The sequence below is a fragment of the Telopea speciosissima genome, chromosome 9 (genome assembly GCF_018873765.1).
Source record: "Telopea speciosissima isolate NSW1024214 ecotype Mountain lineage chromosome 9, Tspe_v1, whole genome shotgun sequence".
NCBI classification, from domain to species: Eukaryota; Viridiplantae; Streptophyta; class Magnoliopsida; order Proteales; family Proteaceae; genus Telopea; species Telopea speciosissima.
This window is the reverse complement of record NC_057924.1, coordinates 4,164,950-4,185,497: the sequence shown is the minus strand read 5'-3', so window position 1 is coordinate 4,185,497 and position 20,548 is coordinate 4,164,950. Positions and strand designations below refer to the sequence as shown.

The following is a 20,548-nucleotide window of genomic DNA, read 5'->3' as shown; positions in this document are numbered from 1 at the left end:
CACCAAAAAAAAAGAAAGAAAAAAAAGCTTACTTCGACTCTCATACTCGTTCCTATTTCTTTCTACTTTTGCCGACACATTCTCTCCCTCTCTCTCTTTCACTCTCTGTCCCCGCTTCGAATCTCTTTATCTAGTTGTGATTCTTTAATGGAGGAGAAAACCATAGCTAATCCGAGTTGTCACAGCTGCTTATCTCCATTTGTTCTTCCATGTCTCTCTTGCATGCATGTTGAACTAATCGAGTTTCAAGTATAGAGCTTTGCGAAATTTGATGGGGCTGTACACTGCTGCTCTTGCGACTATTGCTATTTTTCTTACTCTACCTCTCGTTCTTGCGATCACTGATGCGTCTGATGGTAATTTCTATTCTAGTGGTTGAATCATGTAGTTCTGTTTATAATGGCATTACTTCATAGAAGATTAGTAGCTCAAGTTTTTCGATTTATACACTTTGTGGATCTAGGCTGTTTCTGTAGCTTTCTTTAGATGATTGGATGCATTTTGTTGTTTAGTTACTGAGAAATGCTTTTTGATTTTCAGTTCAAGCTCTTCAGGTTTTGTACAGCTCATTGAACAGTTCTTCTCAGTTAACCGGGTGGAAGTCCAGTGGCGGTGATCCTTGTGGAGAATCATGGAAAGGGTTAACCTGCGAGGGTTCTGCTGTTGTTGCCGTGTACGTATGTATTCGGTTGATTACATTTCATCTCCTCCCTCCATTTCACTCTTTTTTAGCTCATGCTCAGTATTAATGTGATCAATGTTATTCATTGTTTTTTCCCTCCCTTTTTGGCGACGGTGCTACTCCAACAGTGTAGTTCCTGGGTTGGGACTCAACGGGACCTTGGGATACTTGCTTTCGGACTTTTTGTCGCTGAGAACACTGTGAGCTAACTGATTCTGTATTTCCTTTTCATCGCATTCCGTAAGTGTGAGATTGACACTTTATATTCTCTCAATAAGTTCTCTTATCTCTCTATTTATTTGGGTGTGTTTTTAGGGATTTGAGTGACAACAATATCCACGATTCGATTCCATATCAATTACCGCCAAATCTCACAAGCTTGTAATGTTTGATCTACTTATTTCAGTATTCTGTTCCTTATTAACTGTTATTTCATAATTTTAATGCTTGTCCATTATCAAATACAGAAATCTTGCCAGTAACAACTTAAGCGGGAATTTTCCTTATTCCGTTTTAGACATGGGTTTCCTCAATTACTTGTGAGTAACGTTTGGGTTGCTATATTGCTTTGTTTATATAGCTCTATCCACACAGACCCTTGTCAGTTTCAGGCTCTTATACAGTTGTTCATCTAATATTTTGTTTAGGAACCTTAGCCAGAACTTGCTCTCCCAGTCGATCAAAGATATTTTTGCACAGCTTCCGGGGCTCTCGGTCTTGTAAGAAATTTGGTTTTGCCAGTTGCCAATTGATATTCTATTTATTTGTTTTAAAATTTTCTTATGTATCACTATTTGTTATTATGGCCCATGGAAAAGGGTGGAAGTGTAACTTGGTGCAGGTCCCACCTTCAAGTCATCCTCAGATTTGACCTGTGTTTTAACTCTGGCAATCCAAGCTTTTTGTGAATAATAATAAAACAGCAGCAACAACAACAATATTATATTTGTTGTTGATACTGTACTATTTGGCATGACCTTATGTGTTATGATGCTCCGAGGACTCGGATGTCATGATGTACTCTGTTTAAAATATCCTATGGGAACCACCAACGGTGAAATTTGATAACTCCTCCACCCCCCTCCCCCCCCAAAAAAAAAGGAGGAACCTATAATGGTGGCAGCTGCTCTTAGGGATGATGTAGTATCTTTCTGTTGGGATGTTAACATAAGGGTAGTTATATGTGTTAGTAGGAAACATGCTTCTTGCACTTTGTTGGCATTGCCTGCCAGGATCTTTGTGTTATATTTATAGTTTCCAAAATTTCAACTGTTTATCTCAGTTTTGACCCTGGTCGAAACGAAACCACCAACAACTTGACAGGTTTATATGGTTTGGTCGAAATTTTGACGGAATGACCGAAATGTTTGAAATTTCTCCCAAAATGGTCTAAGTTGTCAATATTTCACTCGAAATGGTTGTTGAAATTGTGTTTTGCTTTTCAATTTTATGGTTCTTCATTCTTATTGCATATTTCAAATTATTTTTATTGAATGATGTATATTATACAACTGAATTATATGTAGAATAGGCTATATAACGGAAAAGATATAGAACGCTACGGCAGACACTAGCAACCTAAGGTCCGAACCCATATTACGGTAATACCACTTTGAGGGTTCCCCGATCCTCTCCGCCCCCCCCCCCCCTGCATCTTTTGATCCAAACTGTAAACATGCTAAAATAGGTGCCACAAGAAGTTTCAAGGAAAAATTCCATCATTTGGCCACCAAATGCCCATTTTGAGTTTGATCTGCAAAATGGACCAAATTTTGAGCCTATTTCACAGATTTTGATGGTATACTTAGCTTTCGACCATGGTTGAAATTGAAATTTGGAACCTTGGTTATATTGGGAGTTATTTGACCCATGTACATTAAAATGTCATGTCAAATATTCGAATGGACGACAATTAGGAACTTCATGATAGGTTGTAGTTACCTTTGCATTGAGAGATATAAGAATGTCTTGTAGGATTGAGTATTCAAAGGGTTCTATGCATCTGTTTGACATTTGATGATCATAATCGTATAAAACTTCAAGCTTAGGTCTTATATCAAGTATGACCTTGAATAGAGCTGATTGGAGGGCAAGGATCCATGTAACCGACCATATTTAGCTGGTATAAGGCTGAGTTGTTGTTGTACTCATATAAAACTCCAAGTTATGTGACTCTTATTGTCTTCATGTTCTTGAACATGAGCTGTCCAAGACGTTATGGGGATGGAACTGTCATTTTCTGTCAATTTAATACACATACCTCAACCAAATTGGAAAAGGGCTGCCTTTCATCAGTATATTTCCATGTCTGTAGATAATCTCTATTTTCACTTGGACTTCCGATTAGTTATTTCAGGACTCAGGTGACTATAATTTTAAAACATGGGAATCTCTCCTTTTCACACTTGAAAGATGAAGTGCCTAATTTTCCTAATTGTTCACCACTCATGACTTCTAATCTCTCAAGTCAATTTTCAGTCTAACCATGGTAGGTTGGGTAGGTGGTTAATTGTTACCCACTAATCTCCTTAGAGATGGAACCGCCTAGCCATTCATTACATTAGGGAAGCTGTGCATGTGGAGGGTTTCTTTTCTTCGGCTGTAGTACTTAAAATGCTCAAAACTAATGAAGCAAAGCTCCATATATAGATATATAGAGTTATCAGGTTATAGTCATTGATCGATAACTGTATGTAAACTGCACATAATAGAGATAATTTTTATCTGAAGCTAATTTGAACCCAGAATCTGTGCATTTAAGAGTTCAGTTCTCCTAGCAACACCTATTAGCAACCGTTTGAATTTTTTATCTGAAATTAATTTAAACCCAGAATCTTTGTGTTTAAGAGTGCAGTTCCGGAAGTTCTATTTTAAAATCCTGCTGGAATCACAGTCTAAATTTTGTTTCAAGCAAGCTGGAACCTAGTTTGACAGTGAAGTCTAAAACCTTCCCTACATGCTCCCATGGGTTCTGAAGATATCCATCATGTACTATGCCATTCATTGGAGGCTGCCATCAGTGAATTATCAGCAGTTTACCAGTGAGTGCAGTTAGTCTAGAGTGATGCTCGCTTATTGTTAAGGGGCAATATATTTCATATTGAGATCAAAGGTAATTGACTTCAACAATGACCTTTGAACTTTAAGGTATCATGTTCTAAGAAGTGCATATCTTAAACTCATTTTGCTCAACGAAATATAAAATGCACAAAAAAGTACCGAGTTTCTAACCCCTGGCATAGGGATCAGATGGATATGTGGGTAATATATCAGAATGCAGTATGCTGAGTGAGTTTCAGAAAAAGAGATCTTCTTAGATATGTATATATATATAAGATATGGGAGAAGGCTCTTTGAGCAAGCAGCATAGAGGAGTGCACCAATGAGGTGCAATGGAACAGTTTCGTAAATAAGAGGACAGCAACGTAATTTCATGCGAGGAAGAGAGAAATGGAGACAGAGGGGGAGAGCTTACCCTCTCCAGAACATTTTTCCATAAGATATATAGTAAATTATTATTATTATTATTATATTTATTATTGTTATAATATTTTTCTGCTTAGACTTAGGCTTGCGTTTATACTGTACAATCCATCACTAGCTGTCCAGCATGTTATAATTAATGACTGCTCCTGGCCCTTGTATTTGGATTCAATCTAGTCTGTTGGATGAAAAGTCATATTCAGAGTGGTGCGTGTAAGAATCAAAGTTGAGAAACATCCAATGGCCTCTACAGCTCTATGGAAAATAGGAGCATTTTCGTGTATGTGTACTATTAATTTATGGATGTATGGTGTTGATAAAATTCAGGAGACAATTTCATGATAGGCTTATGAAGTGGGGAATCAAGATTGTGTTCCATGAGTTGCTGTCCCATCACTTTACTCGTGGCTTAAGTATTTAATGCCAAAACCTGCAATAGAAAGGTTATTCAACAAGTCCATGATCATGCGAGTTGGAAGCAAATTGAGGAAGATTTTACCAGTTTACAGACAGGATATTGGTTTGTGATAGGGACTGTCCATTTTAGCTGGGTTTATGTACTTTGAGTAATTACTTCTATTTCATAAACATTGGATGTAATTATTGCGAGAAGAGGCGAGTTTTTAAAGATAAAACTTGCAGCCGTTGTGTTGCTTATGCTATTTTGTTTTCTACCATCTATTTATTCTTTGAATCCTTCTTTCCAGTGATGCAATAAACTCTGTGTTGCTGATCTTGTACCTGTTCCGTTGATTTGCCATGAAATGTAGGATGCTGTGCCTGACCCATATCTTTATGATGCGTGTTGTCTCCCCAAGGATTATGTATAGATTTTAATATAAATAGTCTCAGTTTTGTGAGTGCTACTTGAGTTTTGATGTTTCTGTTTTGTTCCTTCCATTTTTCTTGTTCCTCAACTGTTGGATGTATTACATTTGACTACTTGTGAATCAGGGATCTGTCATTCAACAATTTCAGTGGAGATCTTCCCAATTCCTTCAGTTCATTGTCCAACCTTTCTACTCTGTAAGTTTTTACTATGCAACATTTTCATATATCTGGTTACATAATTTGCAACTTTGCATAGTTTGCACTTTTCGTGACTTTTGGATTTCTGGCAGCTATATGCAGAACAATCAGTTGACAGGTTCAGTTAATGTTCTTGCAAATCTGCCTCTGACAAATCTGTAAGTTCTTATTGTTCTTTTGACTTCTAGTGTGTGGCCGCCTATTATTTGACACCCTTTATTTTCAACAGAAATATCGCAGACAACAAATTCAATGGCTCGATTCCTCAGGAGTTAAATTCTATTCCAAATTTTATGTAAGCTATTAACATGATATATTGTTTTTTTATCTTAATTGATTTGTTCTATTGAATATTTACATTTTTTAACTTCACATCCACAATAAAACAGATATGCTGGAAATTCATTTAATAATAGTCCTGCTCCTGCTCCTGCTCCTGCTCCGCCACCATATTCTGCACCTCCTCCTGGTAGGTCAGATAATAATCGTAACCATTCTGGGCCAGGTACACATACAACCCGGGGCTCTGATGGTCAATCATTGCATTCAGGGAGTGGGAATAAGCACAAGGGTTTAACAGCTGGACCTGTTGTAGGCATAATTCTTGGTTCAGTATTGGTGGTTCTGTGTCTGCTGCTTTCTATTGTTTTTTGCCTTAGAAAAGGTAAAGCTGGGAAGAAAAGTAGTGCACGGGCTTCTAATGAAACTCCTTCAGCTGGGGCTGATAAAGGTACACTTTTTTTTTATAATAATTTTAAAGCTAGTTTGTCATGTGTGTGTATGTGTGATATGTTTTGCATGTGTGGTGCTTCTCATTTCTTGAATCTGATCTTGGATTTCAAGTGCTGAAGGATTTTGTTACTGTAAATCCTGGCTGACTATGTAAATGATATGCAACTTATATTAGCGCACGATCCAAGCACACATAATGAAATACCAGTTCCATCATATTTAAGTTATTCCTACATCTAGTACCCGTTTCTGTTTGGTCTTCAGCTCATGCAACTTTTTGGAACTTTCCCAATCATAGATTGCATACTTATTATGGTTTTGTAGATATCTTCTGGGACTTTCTGGTGTTGACGTAAACAGTGAAAGCATGCACATATAACATTTATTTCCTTGTTATGTTTTGTCATTTTATTAGTACTTGGTAATCCATTTTTGCATTAGCAATTGAACAAGGAAGAAAAATGTGTTATTTACTTCATCGTGCAATTTCAGATTCCCTGCCAGTCGCTGCTACTGAAAATTTTCAAATAAAACTGATCTGGGTGATTGACGGTGAAACGTGGGCATACTGATTACTGTCCTTATAGGGAGAATTAAAAAAAACATAAATATATATATATTTGTTTAACCTTTATGGTCCATGCAAGATACTGCAGATTGAACAAGGGAAATGATTGTTACAGCAGATGCCTTGGCAGAGGGGAATGATATGTATCCACTAGATGATAAAATTTGCCCAAGGTAACTCTGGGAGCTTCCTTGGATTTGATTGAAATAAACATCGTAAAGAAAACAATTAGCGAAGTGTTACTACTTTTCTGCTCATCTTAAAACAATTGTGGGGATTAAGTATTGAAGTAACTTGAGATGTACGGCCAACCCAAGGTACTGAACATGACAAATTTTGTGAATAATTTTTGACATGGAGGAGAATAAAGGAAAAAAAAAATAGAGATTTGAAACAATTTTGAAGATGAGAGGTGTGATTTTGTCTTTCAAATGTGAAGCGAGAAAGAGATCAAATGGCAATGAGTTACAATGAATTTTTTACAGGTCATGCAAGATTAATAAAATTGAATCCACCTATATGTTCATCATTGTCGAATCAAACTGGTATTAGAATTTCTTTTTTCAAAAAAAGCGGCATTAGAGTTGACACAGTAAACTTGCTTTCCTTCATTTTTCTTCATTGAAGAAGAGAGTTAGGGGGTGCCAAACCAGATTGTTGCTTTCAGAATCCAGTGAAGATCGTTATGCTGTGTTTATTAATTATTACTCACGACAATTTTCTGCAATGCTGTGATATTTATTCAGATATAGCTTTGTTAGTACATAATAAGATAGGGATAGGACACATTCAAAGCCAATATGACTTTGTGTACTGCTTACTTTGGCCATGGAAATCACAATCACCCCACGGGTTATGCTCAGGTGTTTGTTTATTAAGCATGCAGATGAGGTGAATTCATAGATTTGTATGGTGGACATTTTGAAGCAGGGAGAAGTGATAAATGAGTGTGTTGCTTGCAACCCTGTTCTCCATATTTGCAAAATAATGAAAAGTTTTGCAAAAAATTGTTTTGGCCCTTTGAATCTCACGATTTCCTTTGAAAATGGAGCTCTTCGTATGAGTTCATGTGATCCCGTATTAGTAGTTATTTGGTTGTCAATTATATAGCTGTCGTGGAGTTAGATTACTTGAATCCATCTGATGGCAAAGGGGGGGGGGGAATGGATTCCATTCAGGGAACACATTTGTATGGTTGGTTGGTGGGTATTATAATGTTTACAAGACAATCTATAAGGTCATCTCAATGTGAACACACATTTGAAGATTTTCAGCAGTGCCCTCTCTCTCATCTATGGGGTTGGTCATTGGTGATACCTAGGGGTGTCAAGCCCTAAACTGAACCGGTCAAACCTAACTAAACAAACCTAAACAATTTGATTCCCTATCCGCCCGGCTTCGGTTTGGGATATTATGAAACTGGTTGAAAACGGAGCGCATCGAGCCGACCGAAAACTGATACAAAATGAGACAAACCCGAAAACCAGAAAAGCCATTCCCCCCCCCCCTAATTGTTTATATATTTACATGGCAAACTGAAACTGAACCGGTTGAGCCCGATACCAAACCAATAAAAGCCTGAAAAAAGAAAACGAAATAAACTGAAGCCAAACCGGACTGAAATGAAACCGGGCCTTCCCTTATCGAGCTGGCTTCGGTTTGGCCCAGTCTAGCCTGAAGACCGGTTGAGCCCAACCCAAACTGGACCGAAATGAAACTGAGCCTTCCCTTATCGGGCTGGCTTCGGTTTGGCCCAGTCCAGCCCAAAGACCGGTTGAGCCCAACCTAAGCCGGATCGAAACAACTGTTTTACCCCCCTAGTGATACCTGCGAAGCTTACGTTCATTTGTGACATTCTTTCATTGTGGGTGAGACCTTAGAAAACATCTGTGCACATATCTTTGACTATTGAATGCAGGGTTAACTGGGAGAAACCAATCTTTTATTGAGTCATGGTAGCTGATCTAATAAAAGGATAGCAAACTAGTGAGGGCTACAACTAGTTTACCTGATCATTTAAGTCCAGTGCTAGCATTCGGTATTCCTTGTTTAAATTTTGCAACAATAAATTGAAATAAGCCTTGTGTTTGCATCCCTTTCTAATTTTTTCTTTTATCAGTTGAACATTTTTTATGTGTTCGAATAACTGTTACATTACCTGTAGTTTAAAGAATTCATTGTGGGATACCTCCAGGGAGGAAAATGCATAATTATACAATTATTTTTTAATAAAAATTGACAGGAAACTTGGTGCAACTGTGACTACATTATTAAATTGTGCAGCATATTACCATTGCAAGTTGATAACCTACTAAGATGGTGAGACTTGATCTTCTGGAAAACCTAGCCAGATTGGAAGGAGTAGTAGCATACTAACTCTTTCATGGGATCTGTACTGCTGAGACTGTGGTCAGGCTGAGTTATGCCCACTAAGGCACTAGCCCATCATTTCCACCATGCAAGCAATCTGCTCCTGTTGGATCGACATAGTCCAAGGGACAAGTACATGCAAAATGAAAATAGTAATGTCATCTTTAGGCTGTGGTCCATTCTAGGGTAGCACCTGGATTGAAAGCATGGATAATAATCTCTGGCTTCCTCCAATAGATTGTCTGAAAGTTCATTGATTGGAGCACTGAATTATGTGTTTTTTAACCTTGTCATTTTTCAAGCCTTGTGCTAACTGGTCGGATTGGTTGCATGAATCCTTTCAGGGCGAAGATTAAGGAATTTCATGGGAATTGAACTCACTCCTTTTTAAAACCCAGACTAGTATTTCTGTTATTCTGAAAAAAGAATGCTGATCTTAACGTATGTGGCTGTAAATTTGTTAAAAAAAAATGTCTCTATGTGTAATGTGCATTTCATTTTTTGGGGTTAAGTTACAAAAATCAATTTATATTGATGTATAAAATGTACAAAGTCCTAAACAGTAAACAGGCAGGCATTACCTTTCTCTACATGGAAACCACAACAGAAGGACATCAGGTAACAGACATGCACCCTAGTCTGTCATGGGTATGGAATTCTCAGAACTCTAAGACAGGCTGTCAAGTCCTTGCTTGGCCAATAGATCTACAATGCCATTTTCTGATCTTGGCTTGCAATCAATTTACTAGTGATGTGCATTTTAGACCTTTATATTTTACAAGGTATTTGCCAAAAAGTTTATATTTGTGATGAAAAGTTGTGTAGAATTCATATGGTCCTATCATTAAAAAAAATGCAAATGACAGAAGTGTTATGGCATGTGTATCATCATCACTCCTTTAAGTTTACCCTTTTTCTTCTTGTGTTTTTGATTTAATCGTGATGCATTCTGTATCTTTTGCAGTAATCAATTCAGAGTTGCAATCACAGAGGATCAGAAGTATGGCTGTCGTAACAGATCTGAAACCCCCACCTGCAGAAATGTGGATGGGTGAGAGAGTACCTTCGAAAAATGAATCTGGAAACAGAGGGAAAGCTTCTATTATTGCTACTTCATATACCATAGCGTCTCTTCAAACAGCAACAAATAGCTTTAGTCAGGAATGCCTTATTGGTGAAGGTTCCCTTGGCCGTGTTTACAGAGGAGAGTTTCCTAATGGAAAGGTGATCAGGATTTTCATTTACTGAAAGTTGGGTTTTGGCATTGAAATTTCCATTTTACTGATGATTGTCAAACTCCTGAATCCATGTGTACACCCTAGAATTGATTGGCCCAAAACCTATGGCATAGCCAGGACTTCTCTGTTTGGGGGGGGGGGGGTGAAGTCATGACATATTTTCTTTTAAAGGAAAAAAAAAAACCCAACTGCAACAAGTGCTCTTAAATTGGAGTTTTCCAGCACAAATTACATTAATGACAAAGTAAAAATGCTAAACATAATCTCAATTTGTATTGAAGACAAAATGAAACCAAGATACATTACATTCAATGAACATAGATCATGGTCCAAAGATATGAGACATCCTTAACTTGCATTGGATAGTACGTAAAATTTTCTTCAAACTAGTTTGGAATTAATGCTATATTTTAAGAAAACAGTGGTCACACTGTATAACTAAGCCCCTTCTTTTTTACCTCCTAAGGAACAAATCCTCTAATTAGATATTTTAAGACCCTTCTTTGTTATTACTTTGACCAATTTTATGTTGGAGCAAACAGGGCCTTAAGACAAGAGACAGGGAGAGGAGAAGTTAATAAAATGGATTGTCTGAATTGGTAGGGGGATTACCTTTGAAATCATTTTTCGTTATGTTTTGTTAAAATCTTGAGAGAAAGAAAGATGAAAGGGAATTTGAGAGAGAGAGGGGGATTACCTTTGAAATCATTTTTCGTTTTGTTTTGTTAAAATCTTGAGAGGAAGAGAGATGAAAGGGAATTTGAGAGAGAGATGCGACTACAGTTTTAATTCCTTAGCTTTGACCTTTTGTTGGGCACCCATGGAGAGGTAGGAGGTATAAGTATGGTCTTAGCCTTCCAGGTTTGCCTTTTTATGGTTAATGATGAATAAGGAGAGGAGATTGGAGAGAGGATTTGGAAGGAAGTGGACCCCTTAAGTCTAACTTTGCTGATTTCTTGGAAGTCCTTGGAGTTTGTGTGTGAAGAGGAGGAGAGAGGGAATGCTTTGTGGCATGTGCCACATATATAAAGTGGATGTTTTTTTTCTCAAAAAATTGGCTCCACCCATCCCAGAAACTTCCAGCAGAAACTGAATAATATTTTTCTATTGAAAAAATGTTCTTTTATCTGTTTTGAGATAAAATATAATTCTTTTGACTGCTACATTCTCTTACGTATGTGGAACTGGGTTTCTAAATCATTCTGCTGGCTGTCTTAGTTGTGGGGGAGAAAACGAATTGGTTTTTGTTGAAGTAAATCGAGCTCCTAGGAGAAGGAGGAATCTCGATTAGAATATTCCCTTTTTCTAGTCGAGATTCCCCCCTCCTTAGGAGTCTCTCCTATTTTGTGTTTATGTTTGAGTTATATTTTCTTAGTCCTAGTTGGAGTCTCTAGTTCTAGTTTCCTAGTTCAGTTCAAAGTTCTTTTCTATTTTCCTATTGTAATTTGGATTTTGGAGTCCTAATATGATTAGGAGTTCCCCTTTAATGTAACAGTTGAGCATAAATAGATACAAGGTGAGGGAGACTGTCACATTCGATAGTACTCTTCTCTTCACCATCTTCTTCTTCTCCTCTTTCTTGGTTCTGGTTCTCTAATAAGTGTTCTTGTTACAGTTTTCATTTCTTAATAGGAAAACAGTGGCTGTCCAACCCAATGGCTTGGATAAGGCCCTGTTGTTGAACATGAATAGTGAAACATGAGTGACATTATGCAAATCCTAAGGATGAAGGAGAAATCACCAGGCACTTTGGAAGAAGCAACTTTGATAGATGTTTTATTTATTGATTTTTTAATATATATTCTTCAGCACTAGCTATCAATGTTCTATAGAACAAACTGGATCATGGTTCTATTACCATGGGCGGGCATACAGAAAACTGTCTATTTCTAAATTCAATTTTGACCAACCAGTTACGAGTCTGGTTTTCAAGGCATGTGTGACCATTTAATTCATGGGTGGACATCCTTAGGAGGATACTATCATTTCCTGACAAATTGATTCTTCTATTAGTGTTTTAGTAGTTGATTAATTAACTTAATTCAATTGGATAATTCGCTTGAAGCCAAACTTAATATGTTGGTTCTGGAGCTGCAGGTCTGGCACCAACTGTTCAATCTTCAACAAGTTGGCTCCTTCTGGAAATTTCACTGCTTGAGTTTTGGTAATAGCTGGATCAACTAATTTGAGTTTCGGAGATTGGGTCAAAGACAACGGCTTGGTGCTCTGCACCACGTTTGATATCTCTATCCCAGACTTGCCCAACATCTCCGCACCCTCTTCCTGTGTCCACCCAACCCCCAGTCCCTGATAAGAATAAAAGAAAAATCAACCTGCTTTCCGTTTGACTTGATTGTACTTCATTATTCCATTACTACCACTACTAATACTATGTGTATTTTGTTTTATGTAGAACCTAATACTGTTCACGTCTTTTTTTCTGACAATGATCTGCTTTTGGTTACAATGAACTTTGGGCTAATATATCTCTGTCAACTAGGTTCTAGCCATTAAGAAGATCGACAATGCAGCATTGTCATTACAGGAGGAAGATAACTTTCTTGAAGCTGTTTCAAACATGTCACGCCTTAGGCACCAAAATATCACAACTTTTGCAGGGTATTGTGCGGAGCATGGTCAGCGCCTACTGGTTTATGAATATGTTGGAAATGGGACTCTGCATGATATGTTGCACTTTTCTGAGGATAGCAGCAAGGTGCTTTCATGGAATGCTCGTGTTAGGGTTGCACTTGGTACTGCTAGGGCCCTAGAGTAAGTTTTTATTATGTATGGCTAATGAGTTCCTCCCCCCGCGTGTTTTAATCTCTTTGTAAATATTGATACTTGTAACTCTCTGCAGGTACTTGCATGAAGTTTGCTTACCTTCTGTAGTGCATAGAAATCTCAAGTCGGCAAATATTTTACTTGATGATGAGCTTAATCCCCAATTGTCCGACTGTGGACTAGCAGCATTAACACCAAACACTGAACGACAGGTATTACAAATGGTGGCAGACATTCTTATGCATAGCTGCGGGAGATGCTTTGTGCCATCAATAACATGTTCTCTACCCACATATGCCTCTGTGCTGTTGAATAAGTGCAGTGAAAAGATTGTCTAGTTGGATAATCTTTCCTTTCTGGGCTTGAACTTAAGAGGATCTGAAAAAAAAAGTGCTAGTAATTAAAAGTAAATAAACGAGTTCTTTGACAACTGGAATGAAATACTTTGTACAGTGGAGTTTGTGTAAATAAAATATGTATCTATTTCCATTTTCTCTACAGGGGTTTTTGCTACGAAAGATTGTTGCTCTATTCTAAAATTCTACATGTATTTGTCAGGTTTCAACTCAGATGGTTGGTTCTTTTGGGTATAGTGCTCCAGAATTTGCAATGTCTGGAATTTATACAGTTAAAAGTGATGTGTACAGCTTTGGAGTAGTGATGCTAGAACTTTTGACAAGTCGGAAGCCACTGGACAGGTAAATGCATTGTTGAAGTCATCAATTTATTGTGTTTGCTCGCCAGGAGTTCATTTCATGTTTCCTTCAGATCTCTTGGTAGTGGTCACTATATGCTTTGTTTTTTTTTTTTTTCAATTTTCTCTGGATTGTTTGTTTTCTCAGTTCTAGGGTAAGATCAGAACAGTCCCTTGTCAGATGGGCTACTCCTCAACTTCACGATATTGATTCGTTGGCAAAAATGGTTGACCCAGCACTAAATGGCATGTACCCTGCAAAATCACTTTCACGTTTTGCTGACATCATTGCCTTGTGTGTTCAGGTATGCTTCTTTTTCTGATGATCACTCTAAAAATGTCTCTCTCTCAAGTTCTCATCAATGAATGCTCATGTATAAGCATTCTGTTTGATATTTGTGTATGGAGACATGGTTTGATTTCAGTTCCTACTAATATTTGTTTGCCACTAAGTAATCTTTTTTCCTTTCATTGTCTAGTATCTATAATGAATAGCAGAATAGGCACTCAGTTCTATATTCCAAGGTATATGGTATATTTGAACGAGTCATATATGATATATGAGATAAAGATGATATTGCTAGGTGCTTCATTATGTATTCTGACAAAAAAAAAAAAACAAGAATTATATGGAGACACTGCTATACTCTATGTTCGATTCACCTATTGTCGTTCATTCAAGCTTTGAACCATGGGTTATTTTTATTTCTAGTGATGTTTCCCCTCGTGGTGAATCGAAGTTCTAATGCTTAATGAGGGTTCTCTATGGTTTGTTTTTTTAGCCGGAGCCAGAGTTCCGGCCTCCAATGTCTGAAGTTGTACAAGCATTGGTTCGGTTAATGCAACGAGCAAGTGTGGTCAAAAGACGGTCTAGTGATGAACCAGGGTTTATCTACCGAATGCCAGATTATGAGGCCGTTGAGATGTCATTCTAGGTATCTGATAATGAAGTTATTCCTCTTTATAAGTGGAAACATGTAAATAAGTGAAAGGTGCACTTGAACACAGGCAGAACATAGTCAAGAAATGAAGGATGCTGTACTCTCCATGATGCAAATGAAGGTGTGTATTATTTAAGAAGAAATCCCACTGAATTGTATTTAAGGTTTATTTTTTTCTCTTTTCTCTTTTCTTTTTCATTTTTCGGTGGGATGTACTCTTGGTATTTTATAGTAAAATAAAGGAAAATCTTTTTCAATGAATAAGAAAGAAAATATTTGTTTCATTCAAGCATTGTAGTTGAGGAGTGCAGGTCGAAGGTGGATTCATGTAATTGTTGGGTGTTTGTGCCACAGGTATGGCTCAGAAGACAGAATATTCCTTAACTTGGTAAACCTAATCTCCATTACGAGTTCAGTTCCTCTGCACGTACCAACAGGTGAACGTACATGTGAGAGCCAATCACATTTTAATTTTGTTTCCATAAAAACCCTTCCTCCCCTGGTAAGTGACAAAAATAGGACAGGTGGTTGGCTCTCACATGTACGTTCACCTATTAGTTCGTGTAGAGGATCCATTCGTCATTACTGGCTTGTCTTTCTTTTTCTTTTTCTTTTTATTTTTTTATTATTATTATAATTTTTGGGTAATTTTATTCTTTGAGAGGGTGGGCCTTGGTGCAATGGTAAGGTTGCTCTATTGCGATCAAGTAGTCACGGGTTTAAGTATGGAAACAGTTTTTTTTATATTTTTTTTTTGGGGTAAAAACTATGGAAACAGCATCTCAGCGAAAGCAGGGTAAGGCTGAGCACATTAAGATCCTCCCCAACTCTGGTGGAAGCCTCGTCCATTGGGTACATCCTTTCCTTTTTTGTTTTTGATGAAAGGAAAGAAAATATATTAGAAATTACAAAGAGGGTGGGGGAGGCATACAAGCATTTTTTGCTAGGTTTTTGGCAATAGTCATACAGAAACCATTAGTAATAAATCTAAAATGTACATCCTGTGCTAAGTTCGCTATATATAGAAAACTATCAAACAAATACCACGGTCATAGACATTTGGTTGGAGATGGAAGAGATTGAGTGATGCATAGATTATCACACCAAATTTCTTTTATCTGCAACCCATTGTAGGCAACATGGGTCAATCCTTCACGGATAGTAAAAATGTAATTATTCAGTTCCATCGTTAGCATTAACGTCCTTGCATCAAAAAACCTAAACTATCCCTGAATCAAGATGAGAAAGGCCCAGCCAGTCACAGTTGGTCTGGAGGAACTGAAACCTGCACAAATTAAAATAGGATAATCATAATAAGGTATATGAAATGACAATGGACTTAATCCGAATTGCGAATTATTGGTCATGGAATCTAGTGCACAGAAGGACGACGGATACAGATTCAAGTCCACAATTCATCTTTGAACTGCCTTCAAAACCCCAGAGGGATCAGGCTTATCAGAACCGACCACAACCTTGTTTCTAAAAGTCCAAATAAAGTAGCAAGTAATTATAAAGACACTAAAAAACCAGGACAACATAATAGTATCAGAGCGAAACTGATGGTAGAAAAAATGACAGAAACAACTAAAACTAGCAAACCCCAGACAATCAGGCCTTAAGCCAAGTGGTCATGCAGCCCAGATTCGTTTGACCCAATCACAAGAAAGGAATAGGTGCCATAGAGATTCAACACCATTTCCACAGAGAGCACAGGTAGAGTCAATTTGGATCCATTTCGATAAAATATCATTGGTTGAAAGTCCTGCATTGAGCAAACGCCAGAAGAAAAGTTTAAATTTAGGGTGGAGCCAAAGATTCCAAAAAATTTTCCACCAACTAACAAAAGTGTAAGAACGAACAGCAAAGGAAGATAAAAAACTAGCAGCAGCTTTAGTGGTAAAATGGCTCGTTTTTGTGTTACTACACCACCACTGATCATCAGAAGTAGAGCTCTTAATTGTTTGAATAAGATTTACCACAATTGGAGGAAGATATTTATGTAGTAGATCAATATTCCAATGGTCATGAGTGATAAAATGACTAACGACAATAGTTTATCATGTGGGGGGGGGGGGGAATGGGAATGGATAAGCAATAGTCTGAGATAGGTTACCTGACAGAGAAGGAATCCATTATCATACCAGAATGAAGTGTTGCGGCCATTACTAATACGCTGGCACACCATACGCTCCAAATCCGGTACAACTTGCGTAATGCTATTCCAAGTCCATGAACCCTTTTTGGCCTTTGTGGCAGGATCAAAGATGCTACAGTTAGAAAAATACTTAGCTTTCAAAACACGAGCCCACAGGGAGGATGGTTCAGAAATCAGTCTCCAACCCAGCTTTAAAAGGAGGGCCCTATTGTGATGGTCAGCCTTTAGAAAACCCAACCCCCCGCTTGACTTGGGACGACACGTTCTGTCCCAAGAAATCAGAGACAGTTTCTTCTTATCCGAGGACCGATTCCCAGCCTAGAAGTTAAAACAAATAGAATCAATCTTACGGCAGATTTGACTTGGGAATTTGAAGCATTGCATCAAGAAAGCAAGTGTAGATGCCAGAACAGATTTAATAAGGACACTGCGTTCAGCGAAAGATAGGAATCTAGTTTTCCAAGAAGCCAGTTTCCACTGCATATGCAAAATCAAACTGCTCAATTCAATACATTTAGATCTGGCATGAAAGAGATTGGTTCCTAGATACACAGACTTTTTAGACATCTCCTTATTGCCAATAAGAGAAGAAAGATGCTGCCGGGCAGTAGGGGGAACATTCCTACTGAAATGAACTTCACTCTTAGCAAAATTAATCTCCTGCCCAGACAGATCAGAGAATAGATCCATAATAGCTTTAATCGTGAGCAAATCTTCATCAGTAGCTCGATAGAAGATAAAAATGTCATTCGCAAATAAGAGATGTGAGATCTCAGGCGCCGATCTAGAAATTTTAACCCCTCGAAACATATCCAACCCACGATAAGCCAGGAGTAACCTGGACAAGACTTCCATAGCGGCAACAAAAAGATAGGGACTGAGAGGACAACCCTGCCTAAGACCTCTAGACGCACGGAAAAATTCAAAGGGACTACCCTAAAGCTTAATAGAGAATGAAGCAGTCGAAATAAGAGCAGAAATTAATTGATTCCATTTATCCCCAAACCCTAGAAACTAAAAGAGTGAATAAACCAAGTTCCATTCAATCCTGTCATAAGCCTTAGACATATCAATTTTAATAGCAACAAAACCCCCTTACCTCGAGTATGTTTAAAATAATGAAAAATTTCCTGTGCCATTATGATATTATCGATAATCTGCCTAAGTCTGGATGCAACAAGTTTAGATAGGATTTTATAAGTAACATTGCACAGGCTGATAGGCCTGAAGTCACCTACAGAAGAAGCCTCATCAGTCTTAGGGATAAGACAAATTAAAGTATGGTTCAAGCCAGGAGGTAAACACCCTTTTTGTTTTTATTCTTTGAGGAGGTGGTGTTAGTAGTGGACTCCATGTCTATGCCACTGGGTCTGCCGTCCTTTGCCAAATTGTGTCCCAAACAGGAATTTAAAATAAGGAATCAATATCAGCTCTGGTTACATGGTCAAATCTTAAAGGGCCAAGTAACCTGAGTGAGTGAGACCATGGAACTTCCCAAAATAATCACTGGGGCTAGCACGAGCAATGGAGCTTTTTGTCTCTTCAAATAAAACTAGAAAGGGGACTCCAAGATACTCTACCACTGGACTAACTACAGCTGGATGGTCCTAACTCTTTTTGATTGATGGCACACTAAAGTTTTTTGATACAGGAACTATTCCACAGTCATCAGAATTGGTGGCTACCCTTTTTGCTCTTTGGAGAGGTTGTGACCGTGCTGCATATATTTGGTTGAAGATTAAAGCAGTCTGGGTTGATCACAAACTGATTGCGCATGCTCTTCCATCTCCAACCAAATGCTCATGGCCATGGTTTCTGTTTAAAGACTTCCTTTATATTTCTCCTCGAACTCAGGATGTAAATTATTCTATGTGTGGTGATAGGGTGTGTCTAACTTTAGCTAAAAATATAGCTAGGAACGCTTGCTCAGGGTCTGTTCTGTCAGCTGTATAACCCTCTTTGTTTTGTGTTTTCCTTTCTTATCATCAAAAAAAAAAAAAAAAAAAGAAATCAAATCAATATCCTGATTTCGATTTGATTCTGTTCTGAATTGGTCAGATTCTGCCTGAACTTCAGAATCATTGCATGGTTTCCCGCTCTGGAATGACAAAAATCGGGATTGGGCTCTGTCAATTTGATTCCGATTTCTAAATCGTTGATCTTTGGTTATATGTTTTTGTATTTTCATGGCAGAATAACCCAAGACTGAAGACGCCATTTTGTTCGTCCTCACATATTCCACATGTGGATCCCACACTCTTCACTCTGTAGTTTGTGTTAGAAAAACAACACTTAAAAATGGCGATTTTACAAAAGAAATCAAAGAAAACAAAAAGAGCAAACACACAATCACACAAGACAAAAGATTTTATGTGGTTCACCCCCAAATAGGTAGGCTACATCTACGATCGAGCAACATGAATGGTTTCACTACTTCTCTGAAGAAATATTACAAAACTCTCAAATTTCACATTTTTCTCTCAAAATGAGATAAGAACACTTTATAAAGAAGCCTTAATTCAAAAAAGTACATTAATGCCCCTAAAAGCCCAAAAGACACTCCCGTCTGATTTGGACCAGAACTGAACATTGTCGAAATACATATCGATTCAAAGGTCTCGATGAGCTCTTCAGGGTTAGCACCTTTGGTGCTGAGAAATGCACTTTTAGACCTTTCTGACACGTTTTAAAGCCTAAACAGCCATCTGAAGATTCCCACAACACTTTCTAGATTGAGATCAGGCTTCACCAATAACAATTTGATGTCGTAGCGATCTTTATCCCTTTTTTAAATGTTTTGTTTTATTCTACCATGGAGATTATTTTTTTTTTTAAATGTTTACTTTTAGTCTTAATCAATGTTTCAAGAATTGTGATTTTTTGGGGAATCAGATCGGTTAGTCAGAATTGATTGTGACCTATGTCGGTTCCAACTGATCCTATACGGCCGATTGATTCCCAAAAACCCTAGAATCTGTGTTGAGCCGATTCTAAGGTTATTGGGGCTGATAACGTCTTTTAAAACCTTGGCTTTTATACAATTGCCTTTGGGATGCTTAGGATAACTGACGTTGGTAATTCCATGCATTATAGAATAATACTCCAGGAATGATGATGCCTAGTAGGGAAAACTTGAATCAGAGTTGTTTTTGCGGTTTTTATGTGTAACGTATTGTAAATACTGAATTATACGCGGTATTTTTGCATAACATATTCTATGATTACAAAAAGGGAGAAAGAACACCACTCGGTCGCGCCAGACATGTTGCCCCTGTGTTAGGGTACAGTAGTGGCGTGTTCGGCATGACCGGGTGATGTTCTTTCCCTTAAAAATACATAATTGTACTAAATATATAGTAGTGAAAGGGTTCCTCACGTCACTAACACGGAGGAGGGAAGGGGGGGAGAATCGAGATTTTACCGGTTCTTTCCCTTATGGGGAAGATACTAATCACAATGAGAATGAAATTTTCATAATGACTTCAATCCCCTCTGATATCATTTTCAGATCCAAATTTGATTTTGTTTAGAACTCACATCTTTATTAGTTTTAGTTTGATTTGATCCGTCATGTCAATTCTTATTCCTATCATGGATTTATGTATTGGTATCGTATAGGTCAATATGTATCGGTATTGTCAGTACTAAATATCGATACAAAGTATCAGCAAAATATTCGTGTATGTTTTAATTTGTGTGATACCAGCTCTATACAAAGCCAATCCATATCGATCAGTATTTTTTTCTCCCCGGTAATATATATCGATCAGTATTGACGGTGATCAATATGGGCATTCATATCAATACCTATAAACTTGATCTTTTAGGAACCCTTCATTTTTTTTTCTTAAAATTAAAAAACAAAGAAT

General features: G+C 37.7%; 1 protein-coding gene across 3 annotated transcripts; it reads left to right on the top strand.

The window, feature by feature from the left end:
- The first annotated feature begins 79 nt into the window (after positions 1–79).
- Positions 80–14,684, top strand: LOC122640970 (protein STRUBBELIG-RECEPTOR FAMILY 8-like). Of its 3 annotated transcripts, none has more exons than XM_043834272.1 (16): positions 80–356; positions 541–673; positions 811–882; positions 998–1,063; positions 1,150–1,221; positions 1,330–1,401; positions 5,120–5,191; positions 5,287–5,352; positions 5,424–5,489; positions 5,584–5,924; positions 9,829–10,088; positions 12,603–12,874; positions 12,963–13,098; positions 13,445–13,584; positions 13,729–13,885; positions 14,363–14,684. In XM_043834272.1, the coding sequence occupies exons 1-16, from the start codon at positions 272–274 to the stop codon at positions 14,513–14,515; spliced, it is 2,163 nt and encodes a 720-aa protein (XP_043690207.1). In that variant the 5' UTR covers positions 80–271; the 3' UTR covers positions 14,516–14,684. The 3 variants fall into 3 exon arrangements, with proteins under 3 accessions (XP_043690207.1, XP_043690208.1, XP_043690206.1); XM_043834273.1 differs by having other exon boundaries at positions 541–681; XM_043834271.1 differs by having other exon boundaries at positions 541–688.
- The last annotated feature ends 5,864 nt before the right edge of the window (positions 14,685–20,548 follow it).

Coding starts and splice junctions, on each gene's coding strand:
- LOC122640970 (XM_043834271.1), top strand. CDS start 272: ATGGGGCTGTACACTGCTGCTCTTGCGACTATTGCTATTTTTCTTACT. Junction 13,585..13,728: donor AGTCGGAAGCCACTGGACAG/GTAAATGCATTG, acceptor TTGTTTTCTCAG/TTCTAGGGTAAGATCAGAAC. Junction 13,886..14,362: donor TCATTGCCTTGTGTGTTCAG/GTATGCTTCTTT, acceptor TTGTTTTTTTAG/CCGGAGCCAGAGTTCCGGCC.